The sequence below is a fragment of the Paramormyrops kingsleyae genome, chromosome 14 (genome assembly GCF_048594095.1).
Source record: "Paramormyrops kingsleyae isolate MSU_618 chromosome 14, PKINGS_0.4, whole genome shotgun sequence".
In the NCBI taxonomy this organism is placed as follows: Eukaryota; Metazoa; Chordata; class Actinopteri; order Osteoglossiformes; family Mormyridae; genus Paramormyrops; species Paramormyrops kingsleyae.
Window position 1 is genome coordinate 27,345,862 of NC_132810.1, and position 25,031 is coordinate 27,370,892.

General features: G+C 37.8%; 2 protein-coding genes across 2 annotated transcripts in view; one reads left to right on the forward strand and one right to left on the reverse strand.

The window, feature by feature from the left end:
* Positions 1 to 11,583, forward strand: part of traf3 (TNF receptor-associated factor 3) — a 101,060-nt gene extending 89,477 nt beyond the window's left edge. The window contains exon 13 of the transcript XR_011982475.1: positions 11,393 to 11,583. The gene's annotated coding sequence lies outside the window, so the exon portion shown is untranslated. The remainder of the gene's footprint in view (positions 1 to 11,392) is intronic.
* The window catches only part of dicer1 (dicer 1, ribonuclease type III), a 76,506-nt gene continuing 52,814 nt past the window's right edge, over positions 1,340 to 25,031 (reverse strand). The window contains exons 19-27 of the mRNA XM_023793867.2: positions 24,918 to 25,023; positions 20,265 to 20,440; positions 19,333 to 20,113; positions 13,178 to 13,330; positions 6,095 to 6,926; positions 5,709 to 5,977; positions 5,029 to 5,191; positions 4,844 to 4,919; positions 1,340 to 3,578 (exon numbers count right to left, since the gene is read on the reverse strand). Coding sequence (XP_023649635.1) covers positions 3,413 to 3,578; positions 4,844 to 4,919; positions 5,029 to 5,191; positions 5,709 to 5,977; positions 6,095 to 6,926; positions 13,178 to 13,330; positions 19,333 to 20,113; positions 20,265 to 20,440; positions 24,918 to 25,023 — 2,722 coding nt within the window. The 3' untranslated portion in view covers positions 1,340 to 3,412. The remainder of the gene's footprint in view (positions 3,579 to 4,843; positions 4,920 to 5,028; positions 5,192 to 5,708; positions 5,978 to 6,094; positions 6,927 to 13,177; positions 13,331 to 19,332; positions 20,114 to 20,264; positions 20,441 to 24,917; positions 25,024 to 25,031) is intronic.

Consider the following 25,031-nt stretch of genomic DNA (forward strand, 5'->3'; position numbering starts at 1 on the left):
GGGAGCAGTACCTTACTTGGGGTACCTCAGTGGTTCATTGCTGGTCAGGGATTCAAACTAATGATCTTTTGATTACAAGTGTGCTTCCCAAACCATTAGACCACCACTGCCCTATTGTAGAGACGTTCTAATGGTTGGTACTGTTGGCACTGGAGTCATAAAATCACAGAACAAATGGGGTATTGATGACTTTTATTCTAGTGGTATGCACACATTTTAAAATACAGTGAAATGAATTTCAAGTCATGCGTATCACATGACTGAGTTTGTGGAAAACATTACATTTAAATACTCTCTATGAAAAAATAAGGTAGGACATCAGATAGAGGCGCTCCCCAGGTTACGATGGCCCGTGTTACGATACTTCTTCTTTACAATGGGTAAACGTTTTTTGCTTTCAGTACATTTAACAAATTACATGAGATATTCAACATTTTATTATAAAACAGACTGTTAATGATTTTGCCCAACTGTAGGCTAATTTAAGTGTTCTGAGAATGTTTTAAGGTAGGCTAGGCTAGGATGTTTGTTAGAATAGGTATAGGTAATAGTATTAAAATGCATTTTCGCCTTACAATAGGTTTATCGGAACGTAACCCCATCGTAACCAGGGGAGAGGCTGTATACATTAAATATATTTAGCCCCATAAAAATCAGATACTGTCCTATACTGCATCTGCAGGCATGCTGTGTTCAGATCACAATCATTTGTATAATTTAAACAGTAACAAGGGTTAAACCTTTTCTCCCCCACTCTACACAAATCTTGTCCTTTATTTGAAATGAGGTAAAGCAAGTTCCTAAGTGCAATGCTTATTTGTGCTACGTACAGTATATAAAGAAAGCAAAAATAACAAAGCAATTATCCACCAACACAAGGTTCACAGCATAATAAAATGATCGTGTTTATTTAGATGATAGTTGCAAGAGTATTGAAGTTGACTTTAATGTTGTGGGGAAAAAATTCTGGCACAAAAAAAGAAAAATCAATTTCACATTCTAAATGATCTAAGTAATTATTTTCCCATGTGTTGCTTGTCCAGCAGTATTTCATGATCATTAACATTATCAGCATCATCAATTTTATGTTGTGAGGGACAGTGCATTAGCACTGATTTTCTTTTCAGTATATCAAATATAGTATGATGCAGCAAGGGTCACTCAACTCACTTTGGAAATGTAACCAGATTGCACATATTACAGTCCATTTTAAAATACATACCTGCAGATATTGAATATTGTTGAACGCAAAATTTTAAGAAAGGACAAGTTACTGTAAATAGATTAACTCCGTATATGTCCCCACCAGCAACAGGAAAAAGGAAAGGAGAACATGATGTTTCCTTTGCAAGCTTTAAATGTATTTTATTCTTAGCATCATATTTATTCAACAAGTACAATAATGACATTCATTGAAACATATGGCACCCAGACTAAAACACAAGTTCATGCACACAAAAATTGGCTCCTTACATATTACAGGTGCGCTTTTAAAAAGAGGGAAAAGGGTATAAAGAGGGATAAGTAAGATTTTCTGCAAGATCAAAGGCACTGATTTATGTTGTATTTCCTACTTTCAAAATGTCAGAGATGCATTATATTCTTGGGAATGTTGATTTAGTGCAAAGTGTAGCATACCAGTATATGTACATCACAGTAAAAAGACTACAGTATTCAGTATTACCACTATACATCTGTCAAATTGAAGTCTTGTCCAATAATAAAAGATCCACATTATTTCTCAATTTAAGTAAGACATTGTAATAGTCAATGAACAGAGTGCAATGTCTTCTGAGGTAGAAGCACTCCAGAACATCTTGACTATACTACACTATCAAGAACATAAGCCTTTCAGCCAACTAGTACAAGTATAATCAAAATTATGAAAGCCTTCCAAAAGTCTCTATTTCATGAAATGATGATGGCGGTTCTGGAAGCAATATATTTCAGACTGTTATATGTTGTGTATTATCTAAAATTTCAAGCAACTAGTGTGGTAGGGGGCTTGTTTTTATTAAAATCATTTCATCAACAATAGCCATGCAGCTATCAGCCTGTGTGCAATCTGTTTACTTAAATATGTGTTAAGCGACCCTTTCCATTCCACACACTTTTCCATTCAAAGATATATATGAAGGGAATGTTTCTGAGCTCCTCCAAATGTCAAAGGTCACAAATCATAAAGGTAAGAATCTAATTCTTTAGCTGGACAGCTCATTGTTAGGAGAGTTAATCCAATAGACTCCAAAAGAGGTATTATAGTTACAGTGCAAAAAAGATGAGAAATTCAAGCTTAATACAAAATAGCACCAAACAAACAAAAAAGCATGCAGGTAAATGAGGTATTCAAGTGAAAAAGTCAACTGCTACTTAAATAAATAAAACATAGTGAACTATGATAAAAAAAAGCTGTTGAAAAGTTAATTTAAAATTGAGGCTAATTTTATATGAAATAAATTTTAAAAAAAAAACATCATAAATGCAAACCCTATAGCAACCTTGTAGCACTGCAACAGCTCTAACTTTGGTACAAAAAGGATGAGTAAAATCAGAGAGCATTCTGTATCATAAATGTGTAGAGATGCTATTTTTTTTCTTCTCCATCTTCAAATTTTGCAGCATACTTCCCAAGCAGAGGATGTATATATTATTGTACTATCAAAACTAAATATAGTAAATGGATAGTTTAATGGTCTTAAAATGCAATCATTCTCTGTATCAAAAGACATTTACTGAAACAGATGTAAATTTCTTTGAGCTATAATATTGTTACAATTTATCCAGTTGTCACAAAATACATAAACAAACATGCATCCTTGAATACTACAGTTTTTTGTATACACTAAATGGGAACGTTGAACTCTCATCTGTTTCATGTTTGAAATTAAGTAGGGCCTTTCACATAAAAAGTACTGTACTTTAATGTCACACATTACATACAAATACATAACACAATGGAAAATGTTCAATGTCACTGAATGAATAAAATTAATCAAGCAACAAATATCAAATAAAAACAGCACTCCATTGCTCCATGACCAGAGTAATTATAAAATGCTGTTAAACTGGCACTAGTGCACAGACTGAGGAATTTATTCTATTAATCAACATTTGCTTCTTTAACTACTAACATAAAGCAGGGTTAAATGCAAAAGACAGCTAGAACTGACAAAAAAAAAAAAAGTCCTCATTTTTTTATTCTTTATAAAGCACTCTCGTGATTAAAGAATGTATGAGGGAGGGACAGATTGTTTGCGCAAAAATTAAAATCAAAATAACCCTTATTTACAATTTTTAAACCATAGCTTTCTAACGATTCTCATCCTCTCCTCAAATGATCAAAAGCTGTGATATTACATTTCATCCTGGTGTGATGCAGGCTATTTTTGAAAATAACTGTAAAGTATTTAGCTCAATTATTTGAAACCTGAGGTTGATTTGCTTTGAGGCTGCGCAAAGCTCTCCGTGCAGCAGCTGACTTTGCAATCCTGTAGCTGCGGCCAACGCCTTTGAATTTGCCCTTGCCCACCACCTCCACAGTCACCCTCACTTTGCCATCGTACGTTCTCTCCGCTGGGCTGCAAGGATTCAGTAATAGCAATATTAATAAACTAAAATAACCACAATAATCCAAATGATGATACAGGACTCGAGCTGTACACTACAGAATAAAAGGTTCATTTGATGAGTAAGCAACCATTAAAATTTAAGCTATACATTTTTCATACCAAAAATTAATCTGAGTTAAAAAATTAAGAATTATTTATTCATACAATATGTCTACATATGCTCACTATATATTTCAGCTATTATCAATCAGATGCACCTGTTGATTTCAGATAAGCAAGTTACCTTTGTACATAATCCAGAAATGTGACTTGTTGAAGTTACAGCCCCCATTATAAAAGTATACAGCCAACATCTTTTAATTACTTTTCCTAAAAGTTTATTTCCCGTGGTCCCTATTTTTTTACATGCACTTTTCATCATAAAAATTTACTAAAGGGTTAAAGTCTGATTTCAAAAATAAGTGCTTTAATCACTAAAGGATAGGGGTGTAATGGTACACAATTCATGGTTTGGTACAAACCTCAGGGTTGGGTTCACAGTTCAGTGCAATTTTGCTATAGCAGGGAAAACAATTTGTTTTGAAATTATTTATTAAAACTGTAAATACAAAGAAGGAACTGATGTAAGCCAAAAGATAATGTGTCTGTCGATGTGCTTTAATAAAACTTAAGTCACTTACTTGAACATTGTAAAAATAATCATCATAAACTAAATCTCATCTAAATCCTCTGTTTACTACGAGAGTATGGTCGCATATCTGTAGCTGTTATTTTGAACAAAAAATTTCCTGGGAAAAGCTAGCCAACTAGTTACTAATTACATTACACCAATTGTACACACTAGGATGAAGATCTTAGATGAGTTAGCACACTGGATACATTTGATTCTCTCCAGTTTTGGTGTAATTTACTGGGAAACCAAAATGTTCTCAAACCACCAATTATGACTATGATTATGATAAGCCTTAGCTATAACCAACTCACAGCCAGCATTAGTATGTTTTTCTTTTTGAACATCTAGTCTGGAATTTAAGTTTTTGCCATGTCAATAAATGCATTGATTCATTTCATTGTGCCTACTGAACCAAAAATAATGTACCAAATGGTATGCAATAAATATGTGTACCATTACAGCCCTACAAAAGGGGTATAGACTTGAAATCCACTTTACCTGAAGTACCATCTTATAAAAACAAAAGCTAGGCAAAATGCCAGAAGTCACAAGTGTACCTCAGCATGGAAGAATAAAGCCCAATTCTGAGCAAGGTACCAACCTGAACTTTGCCGTCTCTGGCTCCATTTCAAGCAATTCACGAACAGGAGAACGTGGCACATTAGCAGAAAATTTCTCTGCAGGAAAATAGAACTATAGCTATTTAAAACACAAACATACAACAAAACATTTTCAGGAGGGAAAAAACATTTAGGCCAGGCGTATTTGACCCTTTTCATATCATACCTATCAGAGGCCTCATCATTGGATAGTACACTTTCCAAACAGTCTCCAATGACATTTTACTATCCATGTATATTGCACCAGCAAGTGATTCAAAAATATCTCCCATTGCTTTGGGCACTTCTATATCTTCTTCTTTCTCCTCATCTTCCTCCGATCTACGGAGCTGTAAGTAGAATATGCATTTTACCAAGAAGTTTTAAAACTAGGCCTGGCACACAATTGCACTAGCAATTACTGTTAAAAGGAATCACAGAATCCTTGTAAAAATAAGAAAATAAAATGTGAAAATTTGTTTCATATGATGTGTTGTTTTTATAAAAAGATCTTAAGTTAAGGCTGCTCTGTAGAATTATTTTTAATATAGCAACTGATTAAAATAGTTTATATACAGAACACACATATATGAAAGGGGGAGAGAGAGAGAAACAGAACAAGAAATCTGGATAAAATTATGCATTCCACAGCAAGAGTCGACACTTCCTATAAATAACAATGGTGGTTGTTTAAAACCTCAAGTAAATGCAGACCAAAAATATAAATGCTATAAATGCAAGTAAATTTTAATTTACTAAAAAATGTATAAAACACTGCTAGATAAAGTCTGACTATTTGTCCTATGGTTTAACAATGACAAATCTCACTTATGACCATGAGTACAGGAACAGGTGAAAAGTACATACCTCAGAATCCATTCCTTGCATTTCATTCTTTTCTAGCTGAAACTGCACAAAATCATCAATAACATGGAATAGTTCAGGTGACACAGCTTTGAAGTATTTGTGGTAGTCATACTTGACAGCAAGAGAAGCAAATATAGTGTTGTTGACAAGCGCAGATCGCAGGTCTGTCAGCACCCCTGGGGAGTGCTGCCGGGGATCTTCGTAAAGGTGCTTTGTAATGAGGTAGTCTAAGATTGCATCACCAAGAAACTCCAACCGCTGGTAACAATCTGCCAGGGAGGGGAAGAGGACAGCACAAGTACATGAAAGAACTGTAAAGATTTCATTTTCTGTGGGGAAAAAAATTCCATTTATATCACAATAAATGAATAAGATTTAAATGATACCTGTGATGGTATTATAATGGTATGAGGCATGAGTAAAAGCCTGCAGAAGGTAGGCTTTATTTTGAAAGGTATAGCTGATTTTTTTCTCGAAATTCTCAAATCCAGATATAAGGTGTTTAAGCGTGTCTTCAGCATCTGGGTGGTCGAACATACACCGAGGTGGTATCGTGAGCCAGCCGTACTGCATGTCATTTAAATAATCATCTTCCCCAGCTGCCAGAAGGGCACGGTCATTGGAACTTCTCCTCTCCACTGGTAAGACCTTCAGACCAAGGGAACAGAGGAACATCTGGGCTGCCCTCTCCCCACAGCTTGTAAGGTAGCATCCCAACAAAGCCTCCACACAGTCAGCAATGCTCTTATCAGCGATACACTGCTCGGTGTGCAGATCGTAGGAGATTGCCTGTTTGCCTGTCTCTCCTCCACAGTTCTCCTCAGAAGGGTTCCAAAATCCCACCACAAAGTCATCCTCCTCACCCACTTTGCTGGGATCGAGATAACACATGGCATCCCAGGAGCTGTAGTCAAACTCATCCGCATCAGACAAGAAGTGTGTGCTGGGAAAAGGAGGTTTTTTGGGGACCTTCCACTCAAAGCTGGGCTCAGCAGGGGGAGAGCCGCTCAGTGAGATCTTTCTGCCAAAGGCACCAGAGCCCATGAGCATGTTGTCTATAAACTTGATGTGCTCCTGATAGTACTCTAGATCATCTTCCATGTGAACCTCATCCTTTGCCTCTTTCCATATTAGATCTTCATTTTTTTCAACATCACCAACCTCTTCATACTCATCATAATAATCTTCTTTTCCATTGGCTAATAGATCCTCTTTTATCTGTAGAAAAGAGGGGGAATATATTGTATATTATAGTCTATATTACTACACAAGTAAGGAATAACCCTAAAAGCAATAAGATTGTAATTTGAAAAAGAATTCACCAAAAAATGAAGACCATTCCAGAGAAGTGAAAATTTGCTTAAAAATAATCGTTTCACTTCTAAAAAAGAAGTGGAGAGATTAAATCTCTCTGGCGTGAAAGCAGTACACTGCTATTTATCAGTATTTCATTCTTTATTAGCATTCCTTTACTAAATAGGGGTGTGCAAAAATTTCTTTGATAAATCGTTTTTAAATATTCCTCTAATTCGATATCAAGCTATAAAAACCTTTTAGGCTAATCTGCATTTTTTCCAGTTTTCTAGGTTAATTTCTGCAGTGATTAAGCATAGTTGTACCGGACTGTATTGAAATGCAGATTTAGGCATCTTATTTAAATGTCGCTTAAATGCCAGAGCTGTCGAGTGAAATATTCACCCTTGGGTGCACATGCAACAGAAGCATCACTGCAACTCACGTGCCATCGCTAGTCGACCTTACGTGCTCTGATGTCAGCATTAGCTAGTAGCTGCCTTAAATACATTTAAAAAAAAAAAAACCCCAAAGCTATATGGTCTGAAGTGTGGCTGTATTTCATTCAAAAGGATCCCTGCACTGCGATGTTAAGTACATTTGTTAAATATGAAAATTTAGTTATTGTATATATTTAACCCTTATGTATCTATGTTGAGTTGCTAGCAACCTGGATGTCAGGTTCCAGCTGTCCTTGGGTTATAAGATTTAGCGTGGACGCTGCCATGTACTTTTCATCTGCAGCAATTTACAACCAAATTTATGACAGAATAGCTTAAAATAATTTATGATTATTTGACCTGAACATGGTAAAGTGTCGGGATTTTAACATGTGCTGTTTAAGTGCTGTGTTTGTTAACAGGGCTAGATTAACACCCCCCTCCCCATTATTTCATCTCCCCGAATCAGAATATCACTGAAATAAAACTGAAAACATAAGAAGTTTGCTCATATTGTCCTCTTACCGTTTCACCCTTATTACCCCCACTCTAACCTAATGTTAGTTCTTGCAATGTACCTTGTTTTATGGATAAAGAATGACTGGTTATCTGGACCCTTACTGAGGAAAGAAACTGTCAGCAAATTTTGAGAGACACTGCTATATATGTAAACAAAAAGGAATAAAAGAGTAATAAAAAGAATAGAGGAATATAAACATGCAACATTATTATTATTATTATTTATTATTTTAATAATAATAATAGTAAGCCTTCCTGTTTACATGTATAGGAAAGCACCCACCTCAAAATACGGGTCTAGTGATCAATAATATTAACAACATTTTACTGATTTCTGTGAGAAATTCTCTTTTCTCCATCTTGCTCACCATGACCCACAGACAAATATGTAGTTGAGAGTAAGCATGGCAGTGAAGGGCAGCCACCTGCAATGGTGCCCATGGAGCAGGGGGTTAGGGCCTTCTTCATGGGCCCACAGATGTGATGTGTCAAGGCCCAGCTTGAACCAGTGACCTTCTAAATCACTGGCATAGAAGTTTAGCCCGTTGAGCCAGTGCAATTATTATTATTACTACTACTACTACTTTTTCACAGTTGAAGCAGTTTAAGTTGTAGATGAAATTTTTTTTTAAAAATGATTCATCCCCGATCGTCTTTTTTGACAAATTTTTTCAAGCCTTCTAAAACAAAACCAAATTGTTTTTATTTTGAAATGTTATCGTTTTTTATTCTTTATTCTGGTCACTATCTAAGAACAAGACTTTCTGAACAATAGGGGTATGCAAAAATATCTTTTTCGACTAATCATTTAAAAATTTGTCCAATTCAATATTCCAAGCAGCCATTATTAAACATTATACAATATTATTTGTATGTTATTTCAAGCATGCAATCATTTAAAATGGATGTACAGTGATTTAGTATTGAGGAAGTTTCACAAATGGACTTATTGCGCAGGTGACATCCTATCATGGTAGCACGCTTGAATTCACTGAGCTCCTGAGAGCGACCCATGCAAATTTTTGTAGAAGCAGTCTGCATGTCTAAGTGCTTGATTTTATACACCTGTGGCTATGGAAGTGACTAGGAATACCTGAATTCAATGATTTTGAGGGATGTCCCAATTAGAGGTAGACCGATATTTGGCATTTTTTCATGTATCGGCATCGGCCGATATCCGAGTGCACTACGCCGATTTACAGACAGGCACGTCTGCCCAGTGTTATTGTTGCTGTGGAACACGTGACCCATGCTGCCTTGTGCAGGACCCCAGCCAGAAGTTTTGGAAGAGTCCTGGGAGAAAACGGTAAGGCTTAAATTGTGATCTTTCAAAGACCTATTTTATATAACTGGTTTGCTATGAAATGTTGCTTTAAAAGAAAACGCGAGCGCTTTTGAAAGAGACCGCGAATTATGCTGTCGGGAACTGGCATAATGATAATGAGCCTTCAACCAACTGTAGCTTACAGGTAGCGTTAAGGATCATTGATTGTGACAGAGTTAGTTTTGTGCGCTTATTGGTGGGCTCACAGACGTTTTTTTTAATCGTTAAAAATAATTTTAATTGTTAATATTTTAATTATTACCGTATCAGCCCGATGTTATCAGTTGTGTTTTTTTTTTTCTTGTGTCGTAGAGTTTGTGTGTGTGTGTGGGGCGGAGCAGGCAGCTCTGTCAAACACTGCAGCGTGTGTGACTTGCGTTACTCTGCCCTGATTTTACACCAACAGACAGCACCGTCCTCGGAGACACAGAGCTGCTAACAATGCATGGCGAAGAAAACTGTTCGAAAGCATGGTTACCATTCACTTGAGCTGAAGCTGACAATGGTCCTTCTGTGCAACTTGTTTGCATTTCAGAGCGGAGATTCGAACAATTTATCAGACGTCTAGATAAAAAGTGCATGACTTTGCGCAGTTAGTTTCCTCATTAAACGTGTCTATCCGTTATACGGGCTTATACGTCGACAACGTCACAATCACTTGGGGCTTATGGTGTGTTCATTTTTCTCTCGGAACTCAGAAATTCCGAGTTGAGTGACATCACGTCCGACAATCTCCCGTTCCAGCTATCCACATCTCGGAACAAACATGGCTGCCTCAATGAACATGGGTGTGTCCGAAATCGCGCACTTGCGTCAGTGCACTGAGATGTAGTGCGCACTTCCTTCTGTAGGGCACACTACCATGGGTAAGTGCTGTCCTAAATGGAACACTAACGTTTTGCACTTACCGGAAGTGACGGACTAGCATTTGATCGCGATTCTCCAGCGCGCCGAAATATCTGCCGTGTTTTGTTTACAATGAATTTCCTTGTGGTTTTATTTGCGTGTATATAACCTATCTACGACCGCCTAACCGGCTAAAAACTGCTAACATTTACGTGTGCAAACTGTTCTAAGTCGATATAATCGCAAACTCAAATTATCTATAACTGTCGTCAGAGAGTGACAGGCTACACACCGCAGTATACATCAGTAAAATAATTTTATTAACGTTACTTAGATTTATATGAAGCAGTTGCCTCCGCTTGGGCTTACGTGTCTGTGTTGTTGTCCGCCTTAATTTAACAATAAAAACTTGCTGAAAGTCCCTCCCCTTCCGCTACGTAGTCAAAATGGCGTCCGTTTAGTGCGAGTAGTGTCCATCATTCTGCACTGTGTTTTCTGGCCGTTTTCAGTGCACCATCCGGGTACTTTCAGTGCACTGAATTTTGGCTTAGTTGTCAGTGTGAACGCACTACGCCCTAAAATCGCGCACTAAAAGTGCGCAAGTGCGCGATTTCGGACACACCCCATGTTGCTGTGTGTTGTTGCTTTATATTTTAGCAGATTTGGATTTTTTTCCGAGAGATAAACAAGAAACACGAACTAGTCAAACCACATTAAAAGCTTTATAAAATATTTTAGTACATTCATAGCGATATTCTTTTTTTCGAACGGTAAACAAACCACAAACAAACCAAGTCGCCATGTTGAAATTACGTCACAGGGGCAACTCGGACAACAAAATCTTGTCCGACTTCAACGTCATAAAAGAGGCGTGTTTCCGACGGGAAGTCACGTTTTTCGTGACGTTTTCATCCGAGTTCTGACTTGGAGAGAAATAATCGAATGCACCATTATGTTGTCCTTGCATACAAGGCTGTGTAATACGACGGTTATTTTATTTTCTGCGATCGCTAGATTCTGATTGTGAATTTGGCTTGTAAGCTATCTGTCTGCTAACAACATAAACATGTTAGTGAAAGGTTTTGGCCTTTTACACTACTCATCATACCATGATGCACTTAGTTAACACTGTTTTTTTTTTCCCCAAAATGTATTAGAGTGTAATTGTTTTAATGTGCATGGAATACTGGAATTGTAGAATGAATTGAAGATGAAGGCACTATAATAAACATGCTAACCTTGTATTTTTTCTTCTATTTTAGTAATTGCTGTCTGATGGCTGAACAAAAATCTAATCCTGTATGGCAGCATTTCACCAAGCCAACACCAGGAAAAGCCAGGTGCAATATCTGCAGCAGGCTGGTGAGCTTGGGAGCTGAAGGAGTTTGCTGCTATATTGTGCACTAAAAGATATTCTAGTGCTACTGTTTTTATTGTTTACAAGTTGTATTGTGTTTTTGTTAAGTTTATATTTAAATTTACACATAAGTCAGTATTCAATAAATGCTAAGTTGAAAAATTTTGTGTATCCTTTGTTATTATTAGTGTGATATTTTATCATGCAAATAGAGGGGAAAATGTCCTATTTTCGGGCAAAAAATATCGGCAGCATATATCGGCCATTGGCTGACCCTGACTCCTAAATATCTGCATTGGCTATTGAAAAACCCATATCGGTTGACCTCTAGTCCCAATACATTTGGCAATATAATGCATTTATACATTCTTGGAAGTCCTTAGGAAACATGGCATGCAAGTTTTTTTTTTTTACTATACTTTTTAGTATTTTTTTGTGCTTTGAAAGAGGCTGGCTTAGTTTTTAAGGAAATATACTCCTTCATTCCTCAAATAAGATTTTTGTACATCCTTTTCTTTAACTCTCTGGGGTCGAGTATGTCGTCGGCGACATCGCGTACTTTTCGCGTCTATTTCAGTTTATAGCTCGCTGAAATCTTAATGTAGAATCATGAAAAAAACGCTGGCTAAATCCGTAATCTGTCTTCTTTTCAAAACGTCCATTGTCGGAAGTATTAAAGTTTTTTTTAATTAGGATAAATCGGCAAAAAAGTAAACCATGTCATCTTACTTTGTTTTACCTGCATCGGGGGCGTGTAGTACCGCTCTCACCCGAAGATCGCTATTCACATTATAAACAGCCGCATTAGCGCATATTCAAATCGCATTCGCATGGTAATTTGATTAACAGCGCAACGGTGAAACGCGATCCAGATACATCCCCTTCAGCGCCATAAAAGGGGGTTGGGGACGTGGCCAGGTGACAATGGCTCATTCATACACATGAAAGTTGCTACATATTCAATGAAATGAGCCAGAAATAGTGACATGAGTTAGGTTTTTCTTATTTATTTATCCAAATGAATTTAGTCATCTTCATGTAGCCAAGACTTTGGTGATCAGATATCTGGGATCAAAACAAACTGCCAGCATTGCTTACTATGTACTTTTATAATGTTTCTGCAAGTGTTCCAAACTGCATTTTGCAATGTCTATACTTTGATGTCAAATTTCAAACTTAACAAAAATCTGACATATTTACAATATATATTAAAATAAAGATGAGTGTAATGGCAAAACAAATATATAAGAAATAATTTATTTGCCATGAATTAAGTTTATGATATTTGAAGAAATGTGTGATCATGCCCCAGTCAGTGAAAGTGTGTTTCCTACCCCTAGGCTCCAGAGGGTTAATGGTTTTCACAATTTGTTTCTGGTGACTCTGCATTTGAAAATTTGTGATCCATTTACAGTTTTCTAAACATCTCTCGAAATATGAAGTACTATATACCAGCCTTCCATATCTCATTCCTATCAAATTGATATTGAAATGGAATCAAACAGAATCAGATTAAATCGAATCGCTAGGTTGTGAATCGGAATCAAATCAAATCAATTTGAATCAGGGCATCTGCGCCTATACCCCAACATACTAAACATGCATAGTTTTTAAGCTTAACTCTTGTTTTCATGTCATACACCAGTGTAATGGATTGCTTAAATACAATTTCATGTCTGAAGTCTCTTACCTCATCCGAATCCCACTTGTTGGTGCTGCTTTTGTCTTGGTTCACTATATACCCAGGAGGCAGCCAGTTCACAGGTGGATCAAAGATGGAAACTACCATTCGACTTGGTAGGCCTTTCTTTTTCCCCAGCCGATACAGATTACAGTTGCTGACCTTAAATTTAAGGAAAGATTTAAAGAAATACATCAAAATAACGTTTGCTATTTAAAAAAAAATAATTAAATCAAAGTACAGTAAAACCTCGGATTGCAGGCATAATTCGTTCCGGAAACATGCGTGTAATCCAAAGCACTCGTATATCAAAGCAAATTTTCCCATTTGATGGAAACTCAGATGATTCGTTCCACCACCCAAAATATTCATATAACACAGATTAATACAAAATATAACATAAAAATGCATCAAACAAATTAACCTGCACTTCACCTTTGAAACGAATTGTGGATGGTGTGAGGGAGACATGAGAGAGAAGAAAAGGAGGGTTATTTTGAAGGATGACTTTCACTATAACTAATGGAATCACTGCTCTGTTGGCTCACTGGAATCTTTCGTTTTGTGCGACTTTAACAAGGAACCTATCCAGTGACAGCTGCTTTTACCTCCTTTTCGATTTCACGGAAATGTGGTGATTGCATTGTCGTTAAACAGATTCATCTTTTGCACTGCTACGGCCTTATTCGGGTGGTGCTTTTCTACTAAATTTTGACTATATGAGTGAGGCACGCCAACTGAGACTGAGCATGGGAAACGATTACCCACAATCCTGCAGTGAGAGAGAGAGAACCACCATCGGCTCAGTTGTGATTACGTGACGCTAGGCAGACAAAGCGTATACATAATACTTGAAAACTTGCAGGCAAGGGAGCTCAATGATAAAAATAAAAGTACAGAAGCTGTATGGATAAAACTGGATGCTAAAGACTCAAATGGCCTAATTGTAGGGGTTTGTTATAGAGCACCTAATATAGCTGCAGAGGAAAGCAGAATGTTATATGATATCAGGATTATGAGTAATAAAAATGATGTGGTGGTTATGGATGATTTTAATTGATCTGGGATACAGTGGGACACAGTCTCTGGCTCTTCTGTAAATGAACTTGAGATGGTGGAATTAGTACAGGATTGTTTTTTTACTCAGTTAATACCCCTACCAGGGGAGAAGCCCTTCTGGATCTTGTTTTCTCTAATAACCAGGATAGGATTGGAAAATTAGAGGATTTAGAACCATTGGACGGTAGTGATCATAACATGGTTAAATTTGAGGTAAATTTTAGTGTCAGAAGAGCAAAGTCAAAACTAAAAGTATACAATGTTAAGAAGGCTAACTTTAATGGTATGAGATGGAAACTAGAAACTGTAAACTGGACAGATTTAAATAGCAAAACAGTTGAAGAGGCATGGGAATTTTTTAAAAGCACATTGTTGCAAGTGCAAGAGGACTTCATACCCGTTTCCAGCAAAACTAAATCTAGGAAACGACAACCAAGGTGGTTTACAATGGAAATTAAGAATAAAGTCAGGAGGAAAAGGGCTCTGTTCCACAATTAGAAAATAACTAATGATTTCAAAAGTAAGCAGGAGTAAGTCTACAGGTAGAGTTAAAAAAATAACAGACTGTCCAAGAGGGATGTAGAAAGAAAAATTGCATTGGAGGCTAAGGATAGCAATAAAAGTTTCTCTCAATACTTTAACTCCAAAAGAGCACTAAAAGCTGAAATCACTAATTTGCAGGATAGTAAGGGCCTTATAATTGAAAATGAAATTGATATAGTAAATGAGTTTAATGATTATTTTTCACGGGTGTTCACAGTAAGAGAACAGAACACAAGTAACTTACCACCAATTAGTATGAATACAGCGTCGTCTATGACCAATATATGTATAACTGAGGCTGATGTGGTATTAAGCCTAGCTAAACTCAAAATAAATAAATAAATTGCAGGGCCCTGATGGCATCTTACCTATAGTTTTAAAAGAGATGAGGGATATTATTAGCCAACCTTTAACTTTAATATTCCAGAAATCGTTATCTGTGGGTGTGGTACCTTCAGATTCAGTACCTATCACTTGTTATTCATATTTGTTCATCACTAGTGAGTCATGATGCATCTTTTATCTCGAGCAGTTACTATATTTGTTACTATATCTGGTAATTCTGTATATGTTTGTGAACTACTGAAGAAACTACTGAAGGTACAAGTAATGAATAACAAGTGAAATACTGATCTCATGTTTGTTCAATGAATTGTGACATCTTTTATCTCAAGGAACAACTACATTTGTTCGTGATTTGTTCATTTGTACTTCAGTAGTAACAGTTAAGTGCATTTTGTGCAGCATCAAGTAATGTTACTGTACATATTTGTTGCTCCACTATCTTCTGCTGTGATGTCTTTAAGTAACTTAGGCCAAACTTGCTGGCTTGCCTCTCATTTGGCTTAAAACCAAAAAACTGCCAAATGACTGGAGTAGTCTCTTCAAGGCCAGGTTAGCCATCTTTTTTCAGCGAGTGTGACACATGTTTGACGGTCTTCATTTCAAAGCTAAAGTGATATTGTTGGTCAGGGTAGGCGAGACTTGCGTCTCACTTTAAAATTATGAGTCTGAACCATACATGCTCTAGTTTACGACAGCGTTTTAGTGCCACCTTATCTAATATTTTGAGAATAAAGTCGAAATATTTTGAGAATAAAGTCGAAATATTTTGAGAATAAAGTCGAAATGTTACGAGAAAAAAAGTCGAAATATTACGAGAATAAACTCGTAGTATTTTGAGAAATAAAGTCAAAATTACGAAAATAGTCGTATTTTTACTTGGATGTTTACGTTAAGTTCTGTACAAGCATGTCGTCTGCGCCAGTGAGTTAGCTCTATGGAAGACCTTGAAAACATCAACCGTTAAAGGTCAGGTTTATTAATGTAGTAGTCGGCAATAACTTTGGGGTCACTGTTTGTATTGTACGCTTCCATCCAAAACACAAACTGACTGAAGCCGTCAATGCAACCATTAATTGTGATGCCGTACGGCTTGAGTTTATGATATGAATCCATATGCCACAATGCGTTGGGACCCCGGCTGAAGTACTGGCGACATCGGAGACGTCGAGCGCGCCGGTGTTCAACTCCTTCAGGGTCGATTGCTTTGATCATCATCCTCATAGTCTCTTGAGAAACAACATATCCTCTTCGAATAGCACGCAGATGTAACCATCGATATCCCTGGAGTCTACCACTGGTCGCCATTTCAGACTGCACAAAAGAGGCAATTTCCTCAATGTCTGTCTGATTTTTTCTTCTGAATAAATTAAGTTTCCTACATAACCGCTGCAGTGTCCTTTTACTAATTATAAGTCCGTGCTGATGGGCCAAAAGACAAAGAATTGCCTCATTGCTAAATCCTAACCTAAAGTAGGACTTAACCAGATCCTCCACATCCATAGTTTCTCGCAATTCTGTGATTTTTCTCGTAATATTTCGACTTTATTCTCGTAATCTTAGATTTTTTTTTTAAGGTGGCACTAAAACGCTGTCGTACTAGTTTGAGATGGATTCAAGTAGAAATGCTTTCAATTCTAAGACAAGACCAAATAAGTGAAAATGTGGTCTCGAGACCAGACTTGAGTACTACAACACTAGTTGCGGCTAGTGCGGCTGTGCCTCTATTAATCCTGCCATCGTGCATCAAGCACCACGTGCCTGCACCGGTCGGCCGCTGCATTGAGACATATATTTCAACCCCTGTATTAGCTTAGTCATTTCATCTTGTTTGTTTGACTCATCTGCTGGCCCCTGGAGGATGGGCTCCCCCTTTGGGTCTGGTTCCTCCCAAGGTTTCTTCCTCTTAGGGAGTTTTTCCTTGCCACCGTTGCCTTTGGCTTACTCAATGGGGGGTCCTTACGAGGCAGAAATGTAAAGCACATTGAGACAATGTAATGTTGTGATAATGCGCTTATATAAATTAAATTGAATTGAATTGAACTAGTGCCACCTATCAGATCTCATCACCTTTGCTTTCTAAACTGTAACCTTTCATTGTACCAACAAATTACAATCATGCACTGGAGGTATCCATGAGCCATTCACACCTTTTATGGCGCTGATGGGGATGTATCTGGATCGCGTTTCACCGTTGCGTTGTTCATCAAATTACCATGAGAATGTGATTTGTATACGCGGTAATGCGGCTATTTAGAATGTGAATAGCGATCTTCGGGTGAAAGCAGTACTACACGCCCCCAATGCAGGTAAAACAAAGAAAGGTGACATGGTTTAACCTAATTTTAAAAACTTTAATACTTCCAACAATTGACGCTTTGAAAAGACGACAGACTACGGATTTAGTTAGCGTTTTTGTTATTTTTCTACAACAAGATTTCAGCGAATTATGAACTGAAATACAAGAGAAAGATACACGGCATTGCCGACGATGCTGCCGACCCCAGAGGGTTAACCACCAGCAGTGACATACTTCAGCGTATCATACCTTTTGTTTTTGTTAATGGGCAATAGCATTGGCAATATCGCTAATCCATCAAAACAACGACAGTCAGTAATCCTCACAGCAGTGGTGTCGGTGACCCCCCAAAAAGCCGTAAAATCCATAATACAATCGTGTTTATGTCATATCTTTTTGTGCTTATTAATTTAAGTATTTCCAAAGATTAATCTTGTGAAATAAATCTAAATCCCACAACAGTAATAAAATAAAAACATCGCTTTAACATTAATACTAAAACAATAGATCGCTTAAATCGCTATTACAGTTGGGTATGGGCAAGCGGTCTTATTTAGAAAAGATACAAAAAGAGATCCATATAATGGTTATTCATTAGTTTTGTATTTGTCCGAGTAACAAGGCAAGGGAATGACAAGCCGCTTCAGTCGAAAACTGCATTTTACTTCTCATTTCAAATAAAATGCAGGATTGCCATCTTTGGTCAGCTGCATGGAGTTGAGATTATCTATTCTCTGTTCTGTACACACATTTACAGGTATGTAAAAGTTTTATTACCTAGTAAATAGTCTGTAGGTTTTGCAAACTGGTCTAACGTTTTTGATGCAGCTAATTTTTTTGTTTCACCTGAACTGATTTGTATATAAAATAACCATATAGGCCTACAGTTGTTAAAAAGCAGAAACTTCGACCAACATGAAATCACCAATAAACTACTTCTATTTAATTTTTTATTAAATGCATACTACATTAAACATTTCCAACTTTATGGTTTCAGGATAGAACAGCCACTTTGTTATGAACATTAAGGCTTTTTGGTTGAGTGTGTTAGATTCGATGCTGTTATTAACACTAACAATACATTAGCGCAAACAAAATGGCTGCATACACCGAAGTAGTTCTTGCTTGTTCATTAGTGTGGGAAAAGGCTGTTCTAGTGTTATTAGGGGGCTAATCAGCGTTAGCTGCAAGATCGCTATTGTTTTTCTTTTTGCTGCAATTGTTTTCATTATTACTTTAACTTAACACACCACATCTTTAAATTATCATCCTTGCATTAGAATATAGACCAGTTAATATTCTGATGGTATCTCATGTGGTAATGCTGCGTCATATGTTTTAAATTTATTACACACTGAATATTGAACTGAAGCTTGACATAAAAAATTATATCGCAAATCAAATCGCAATCGCAGTGTCTGTCAGAAAAATTGCGATTATTTTCCCCAAATCGTTCAGCCCTAGCACAAGGTACACAAAAAAGCTTGCAAGTTAAACTTCACACAAATTTGAAGTAGTTTGCGTTAGAATGAAAATTACCTAGTCAGTGGTAAGTACTAAAATAAGGGTTCCAGAACTACAAATTCAATTTTAATAAACTATTACTGTGGGTATATTATTTGGAATGCTAAAGCAATTGTCTACTTTATATGTGGTTCAACCTAGATTTATCCAACTTCTTGGTACTGACAATTTTATTTTCCAGTGATTTAAGTCAACCAGGATATTCATAATTACTATATCTGTATATGTTTTGTCATGTCCTAAAGCAAGCCTTTATTAACTTTCGTGGTTGATGTCACTGGGTCAAACTTACTACGTGTATCAAATATACACCATTAGAAAAAATAAGTAAGTAGTGTTGGAACACAGGTATGACAAGACACAGAACAGACCTGAAGTAATTTTTCAGATTACTTACCTTCTTGCTCCTCATATAAGAAAGGCGTCCTTCATGGGCATCTGGGTACGTACAAAAAAGGTAGGTGGTGATAGCATGCTTTAGAAAGGAATCACCAAGCATCTCTAGCCTCTCCAAGTTGAAGCCATCACTGGCATTAGAAAGGGTCAATGCCTGCAGAATGAGACCAGGGTTCGGACCCAGAGTTTTTGGGGTGGCACCACCGATAGAGAGAATGCTGATGTCGGAAAAAACTGAAGGAAGTGACACTGTGGAGCTGGCTGTCAACTTGCCCACCTGGCAAGAGTCTGAGGTAGGTAGCATAACACGTCCATCAAGATTTGAGTTACACCCTGCCATACATTCAATACTGGGACTGGGCTGGTCCTCAGTGCTCCGAGAGTGCTGCACAGGAAATGAGGTAGTGGCTGGTACATATGTTTTGCGCTCAGGTGAGCCAAGCATTGAACACTGGCATTGATCAGGTCCACCAAGATGACAGGTGCTGTCTGTTGTGCCATTACTGAAGTTCTTGGCACAGATAGAATTAATCTGCTCTTTGTCTTGATGCAAACAGCCAGCCACAGGGAATGAGCCAATGTTTGACTTTCCACTGAGTCTGTTAGAGTCCACGTATTTCATCATACTATTTTCTGAGGTGGCGCCTTCATGTAGGGAACATGGGCAGGATCCTATGCTTGTGCTGTGCTTATTATCACTACCTTCCATGCGGCCACTGGGACTTGATACAAAAACCCTGCTGTCAATGGATTTTTTCCAACCAAAATCCAAATTTGGGTACCTAAAAGGGATATCAAAGGACAATTACAAAGCATGATATTTAAGTGTAAAAAAAGCAGACAGTGTTTCACTTGTTGAGCTTCCAGTGTTGAAACTAAGCACAACAGGGTTTTGATTCCAAAATACAGCACATTAACGATAAAGAGACTAACCTGAAGTTTGGTGGCAGACTTTCCACTCCCACACCAGCATCAATTGCTGTCTGAGCTCGCAGCTCTTCAGCAGTCAGGAGGCAGTGTAACCGGTAGAGAATGCTGGGAAGGCACACCGCTTTCCTCCACAGGGAAGCGGGAATGGGGTGGATGGCACACAGCTCCGGAACCAGAATCTGAATTTTAATTGTTCAGAAAACAATTGTTTAGTAAAATCATGATCTGTTAATGGGGTGGCATGGTGGTGTAGTGGTTAGCACTTTTTCCTGACACTGCTGTGGGTCAGGGTTCTCAACCTTGGCCCTACATGTATGGAGTTTACATGTTCTCCCAGTGTCATTGTGGGTTTCTTCCAGGTACTCAGGTTTTCCCCCACCATCCAAAAAACACACTGAGGTTAACTGGAGGTACCAAACTGCCTGTAGGTGTTCTGTGTGAGTGAAATGGTGTGTGTGTGTGCGCCCTGCGATGGGTTGGCGACCCATCATGTGTTGTTCCCTGCCTTGTGCTCATAGCCTGCGGGATAGGCTCTGGCCCCCCACAACCCTGAATAGGACAGGCGGGTAAAGAAAATGGATGGACATGATCAACTAATAAGGACGAGAGGCTGAATTAATAAAATAAGTCATTTTAAATTTTACAATTCAGCCACTTTTCACATTGCTTTGTATAGGTGTGTAATGGTTAAGTGCATCATCAAAATGATGCATGTGCATGCAATGAAGGTGAGTATTAGGGACGGGAATCTTTAATAAATTATTGATGTCGGTGCCATCATTGATTCTTCTTATCGATCCGGTTCTCTATCGCTTCCCTTATCAATTCCTAATCGCTGTAAAATAATCAAATATTAATATACAACTGATTATAATTAGACCTGGTTAGCTACATATTTATAAAAAAAAACAGATGCTTGTCCATCCATCTGCTGTAATGGCAACCTTGGACACATTCAGCTCTGAAAGTAATTTGGCTTTCAACTTCATACCAGGCAGGGATGAGATGACTGGTCAGGTAGTCCCTTGATGGGGGGTTTATATCTTGGGTTAAGTGCCTTGGTCATTTCCATAAAGAATATTAGTGTAAATAAAATGCTAGATTTAAACATAATCAACAAGCAATTTGACAGCTGATATAATTTTTGCCATCAGAAAAGCATACTGGGCTTTTAAAATAACGCTAAATGTAGCATAACGAACTAAAATGGACAACACTCTAGTTTAATATTACACATCTGCTTTACAATGTACTGACATACAAAACTAATGGAAGCATTTCACTACCAGTACCTACCGAAAAGCTTTTTGCTCTACTGTAGTGAAAGGATGCAAACCTTTCACCACGAACTTTGTCACAGCCCGGAGGCAATCGTTCACCCTCTCCTCATTACATTTCGCTGCCTGGAAAGCTAGCGTGAACAGGTTTAGTTTTTCCGGCCATGACGCGACTGCTGCCTCAGAGGACTTTTCATTGCCACCCTGCATGTCATCTTCTAAAATGGATGAAACAAATGTACTCTATAATTTGTTTATGTTTCAGGAAACGTGCCTATAGGTTAAGGCACCGTAGTTAAAGTTACTAAGTGGCATGATCAAATTCTCATATGATAAATTTCGAATGGCTATAGACTGTTCCTTATAAAATTTTCCAATGGAGACCACGGAGCTTGCACTCGGCAGAGTGGCGAACACATGGCAATCTTTAAATATAACGCCGTGTTGACAGCTTAAATGCTTAAGCATATTACTAGTGTTACCACCCTTAGAGGTGACAACGGTTTTGCATTGGTTGCAAACTGCAGAATGGGCATCCTTCTTTGTAAAATGCAGCCATGCCCTGGATCACTGCCTGCGCTCTATCATGTGGAGCATGGGACATCATTTCACGTGACACGAAAAGTCCAGATGAATCATTAGAGGAATCGGAGGTGTACGATTCTGGTTCTTCGCAACAATAAGAACTGGTTCCAAATCGGAACAGTTTCTCGATTCCCATCCCTAGTGAGTATTCTTTCTCGTTCTTAAAAACAATTGGCTACATTTGTCCAATGCCATAACTGTAGCTTTCACCTTGTGTCTGCTGAAATCTGTGAAAACTGATCTTTATGCTAAAAGACGCAAAATGCATAATAAATTTTGCCAAGCAAAAATTACCACAGTATATTAAAAATACTATAAAATGCCCAAACCTAGCCTACACACAAGTCCCTACATCTCCAAAAATCTTTATTAAAGGTTCAACTTGTCTCAACGTCACAGGTTCTGATCTGATCTGAGCCAGTTCTTTTGTGTGCAACCACTAACTAGGACTAGGGCTAAGTGGCATGATCAAATTCCCATATGATAAATTTCAAATGGCTATAGACTGTTCCTTATAAAATTTTCCAAGTGAGGGAGCTGGCAACGAATGTATTTTATCTCATAAAGTATGAGAACCATCAACCTACACAATGTGCCTGGGAAGTCTGAAATTATCCATACTTTCAAATTTACTGGGTTCACAAGATGGCTTCTGCAGCCTCACTTTCTGTCCTCTCCTGCCACATAATGCTGCCGCTTTAGTTTTCTGCCAATTGCTCTGCGGTGTACCTGGATTTTCAGGTATAAATTTTTACCCATATAAATGTTTTTGTGAAGTAGTTATAACATGTTATGCTTTTTGACTTATCACATTCATAAGGTCAAATGTCGAAAAGTTTTCAAAAGTTTGAAAAAGATCCTTTCATTTTTGAGCTATCACACTAACGATATCAAGTGTCTGAAACAACCCATTTTTTGGTATCATTATGTATCACTGCTTCAATTTTGGTGCCATCTGTCTCAAAATTGGATAATATCCAGTTCACTGGCCAGACAATAGGTCTGCCAAGTTTGAAAAAGATCTATCAAATACTTTGAGGCATCACACTAATGAGAAAGTGTCTGTGGTAAAGGCTGACCAGACCCAAAATTATACGTATTCCTGTTCTGGGAATACAGTTACAATGCACACTGAAATCAAAACATTTAAACACAGAAAGGGTGCTGTCGGAACAACAATTCCCCAAACAGTCCCGTTGTCCCTCTCCACATCTAATCCTTATTCCCCCCACACTTCCCAGCCTGTACTATTTTTAGAATTACTGTCATTTTTGCAAGATGGCACCAATGAGTATGGGCGCAGTCTTGTGAGCTCCATTCTGCTCTTACCATTTTTTGACATACCTCGGTTCTCGAACATAATCCGTTCCGGACTCCGGATCGAATCCTAAAAAGTTCGAGTTCTGATCGAATTTTTCTCATAAGAAATAATGGAAAACCAATTAATTGGTTCCCAGCCCCACAAAATTACACCTAAATGTGTTTTTTTTTTTTTTAAAGCATTTAAACACAAAATGAACAGGATAAAACAAGAGCAGCATTTTTTTCTTAATGGCTTCGAAAACGATAAAGATCTTATCCCAACATTACCCCTGCCCTGCCCCGATCGTCTGCTCCTTCCGTGTGTCACGCCCCCTCGTTAACCTCATGTGGGATCCCCATGTGATCAGCTGTTTCTGGTTGTTGTCATTAGTCCTCTGTATTAAGTCCGCGTTTCAGTTTGTTTCCCCAGTCCGGTCATTGGGAGTGTTCGACTTGCTTACAGCGCTGGCTTAAAGCAACGCATTCTGATCCAGACGCAATGCATTATGGTTAGATGCATTGCACAATCTGGAACCGCCTCCGTGACGACACACCTTTGCCCTTATTGGTGGAAGAGTTTAGTTACACACATGACGTTTGTATCCCAGGCAGTTACGATGCGTAATCTGCTATTTCTCCCGAATATCACGTAAAGCAGCGAGAACTGGTTTTCAGTTAATTTACCTGGTAAAATAAAGTTTTAATAAATGACATAAATGCTCAAATAGTACACGCAAGTTAGTGGTTTATTTATTGCTAGTTACTGTAATGTTGCGCTGCTTTATTTGGTTAATCGTCCAGTCTGTGAAGAAGGCATTCAAGTAAGAACTGCATTGTAGTATGACTCATTTCCTGGCACATATTTATATTAGGTCAGCGTTCACGGTTCGACTTCTGATATTCAGATCGAGTTCTATGTCAAACTGGTTTGTTCGACTTTCAAGAAATTCGAGTTCTCGTGAGGTACCACTGTATTTATTACTATTTTCTGTACTTTTCAATAAATTAACTGTTTATGCATTAACCAGTCACAACCGACAGACTCTTAGGGACATAAGATGAAATATAGGACTATATTGGTACACCAAAACAGTGATCACAACTCGTACATCATATTGCTAAAACAACAGATTTGGAAAAAGATCCTTCAAATTCCTTCAAATGCTTTTTCTGTTATTACTCTAAGAAAATCAAGTGCTAAAACTGTCCCTTTCCTCACTATCACTAGTACTAGTTCATCACCCAAACAATAAGCAAATTTGAAATCGATCAGATAAAATTTTTTTGAGTTGTCATGTTGACACGAAAGAGTCTGCAACTGTGGTAAACCAGTCCCAAAAGCCCATGTATTCCCTTTTTCGTGGAATACAACACAAGCACTTCATTTTACAATAATTTGTTTCACATGACACAAAGAGCAACCAGAAGCAGAAACATACAAAATTTACATGTAAAGCTCTTTACACTTTACACTGGTGTCCAGCTTACAGACCTGCTTGTTTTGGAGACTCTCCCACTTGGCCTTGCGCTTTTCTGCACTGCTCAGAGGAAGTGCTTTCCCTTTCTGATTAAGGTGCCGAGGTGTTAAAAGGTTTAGCCTGTGAGG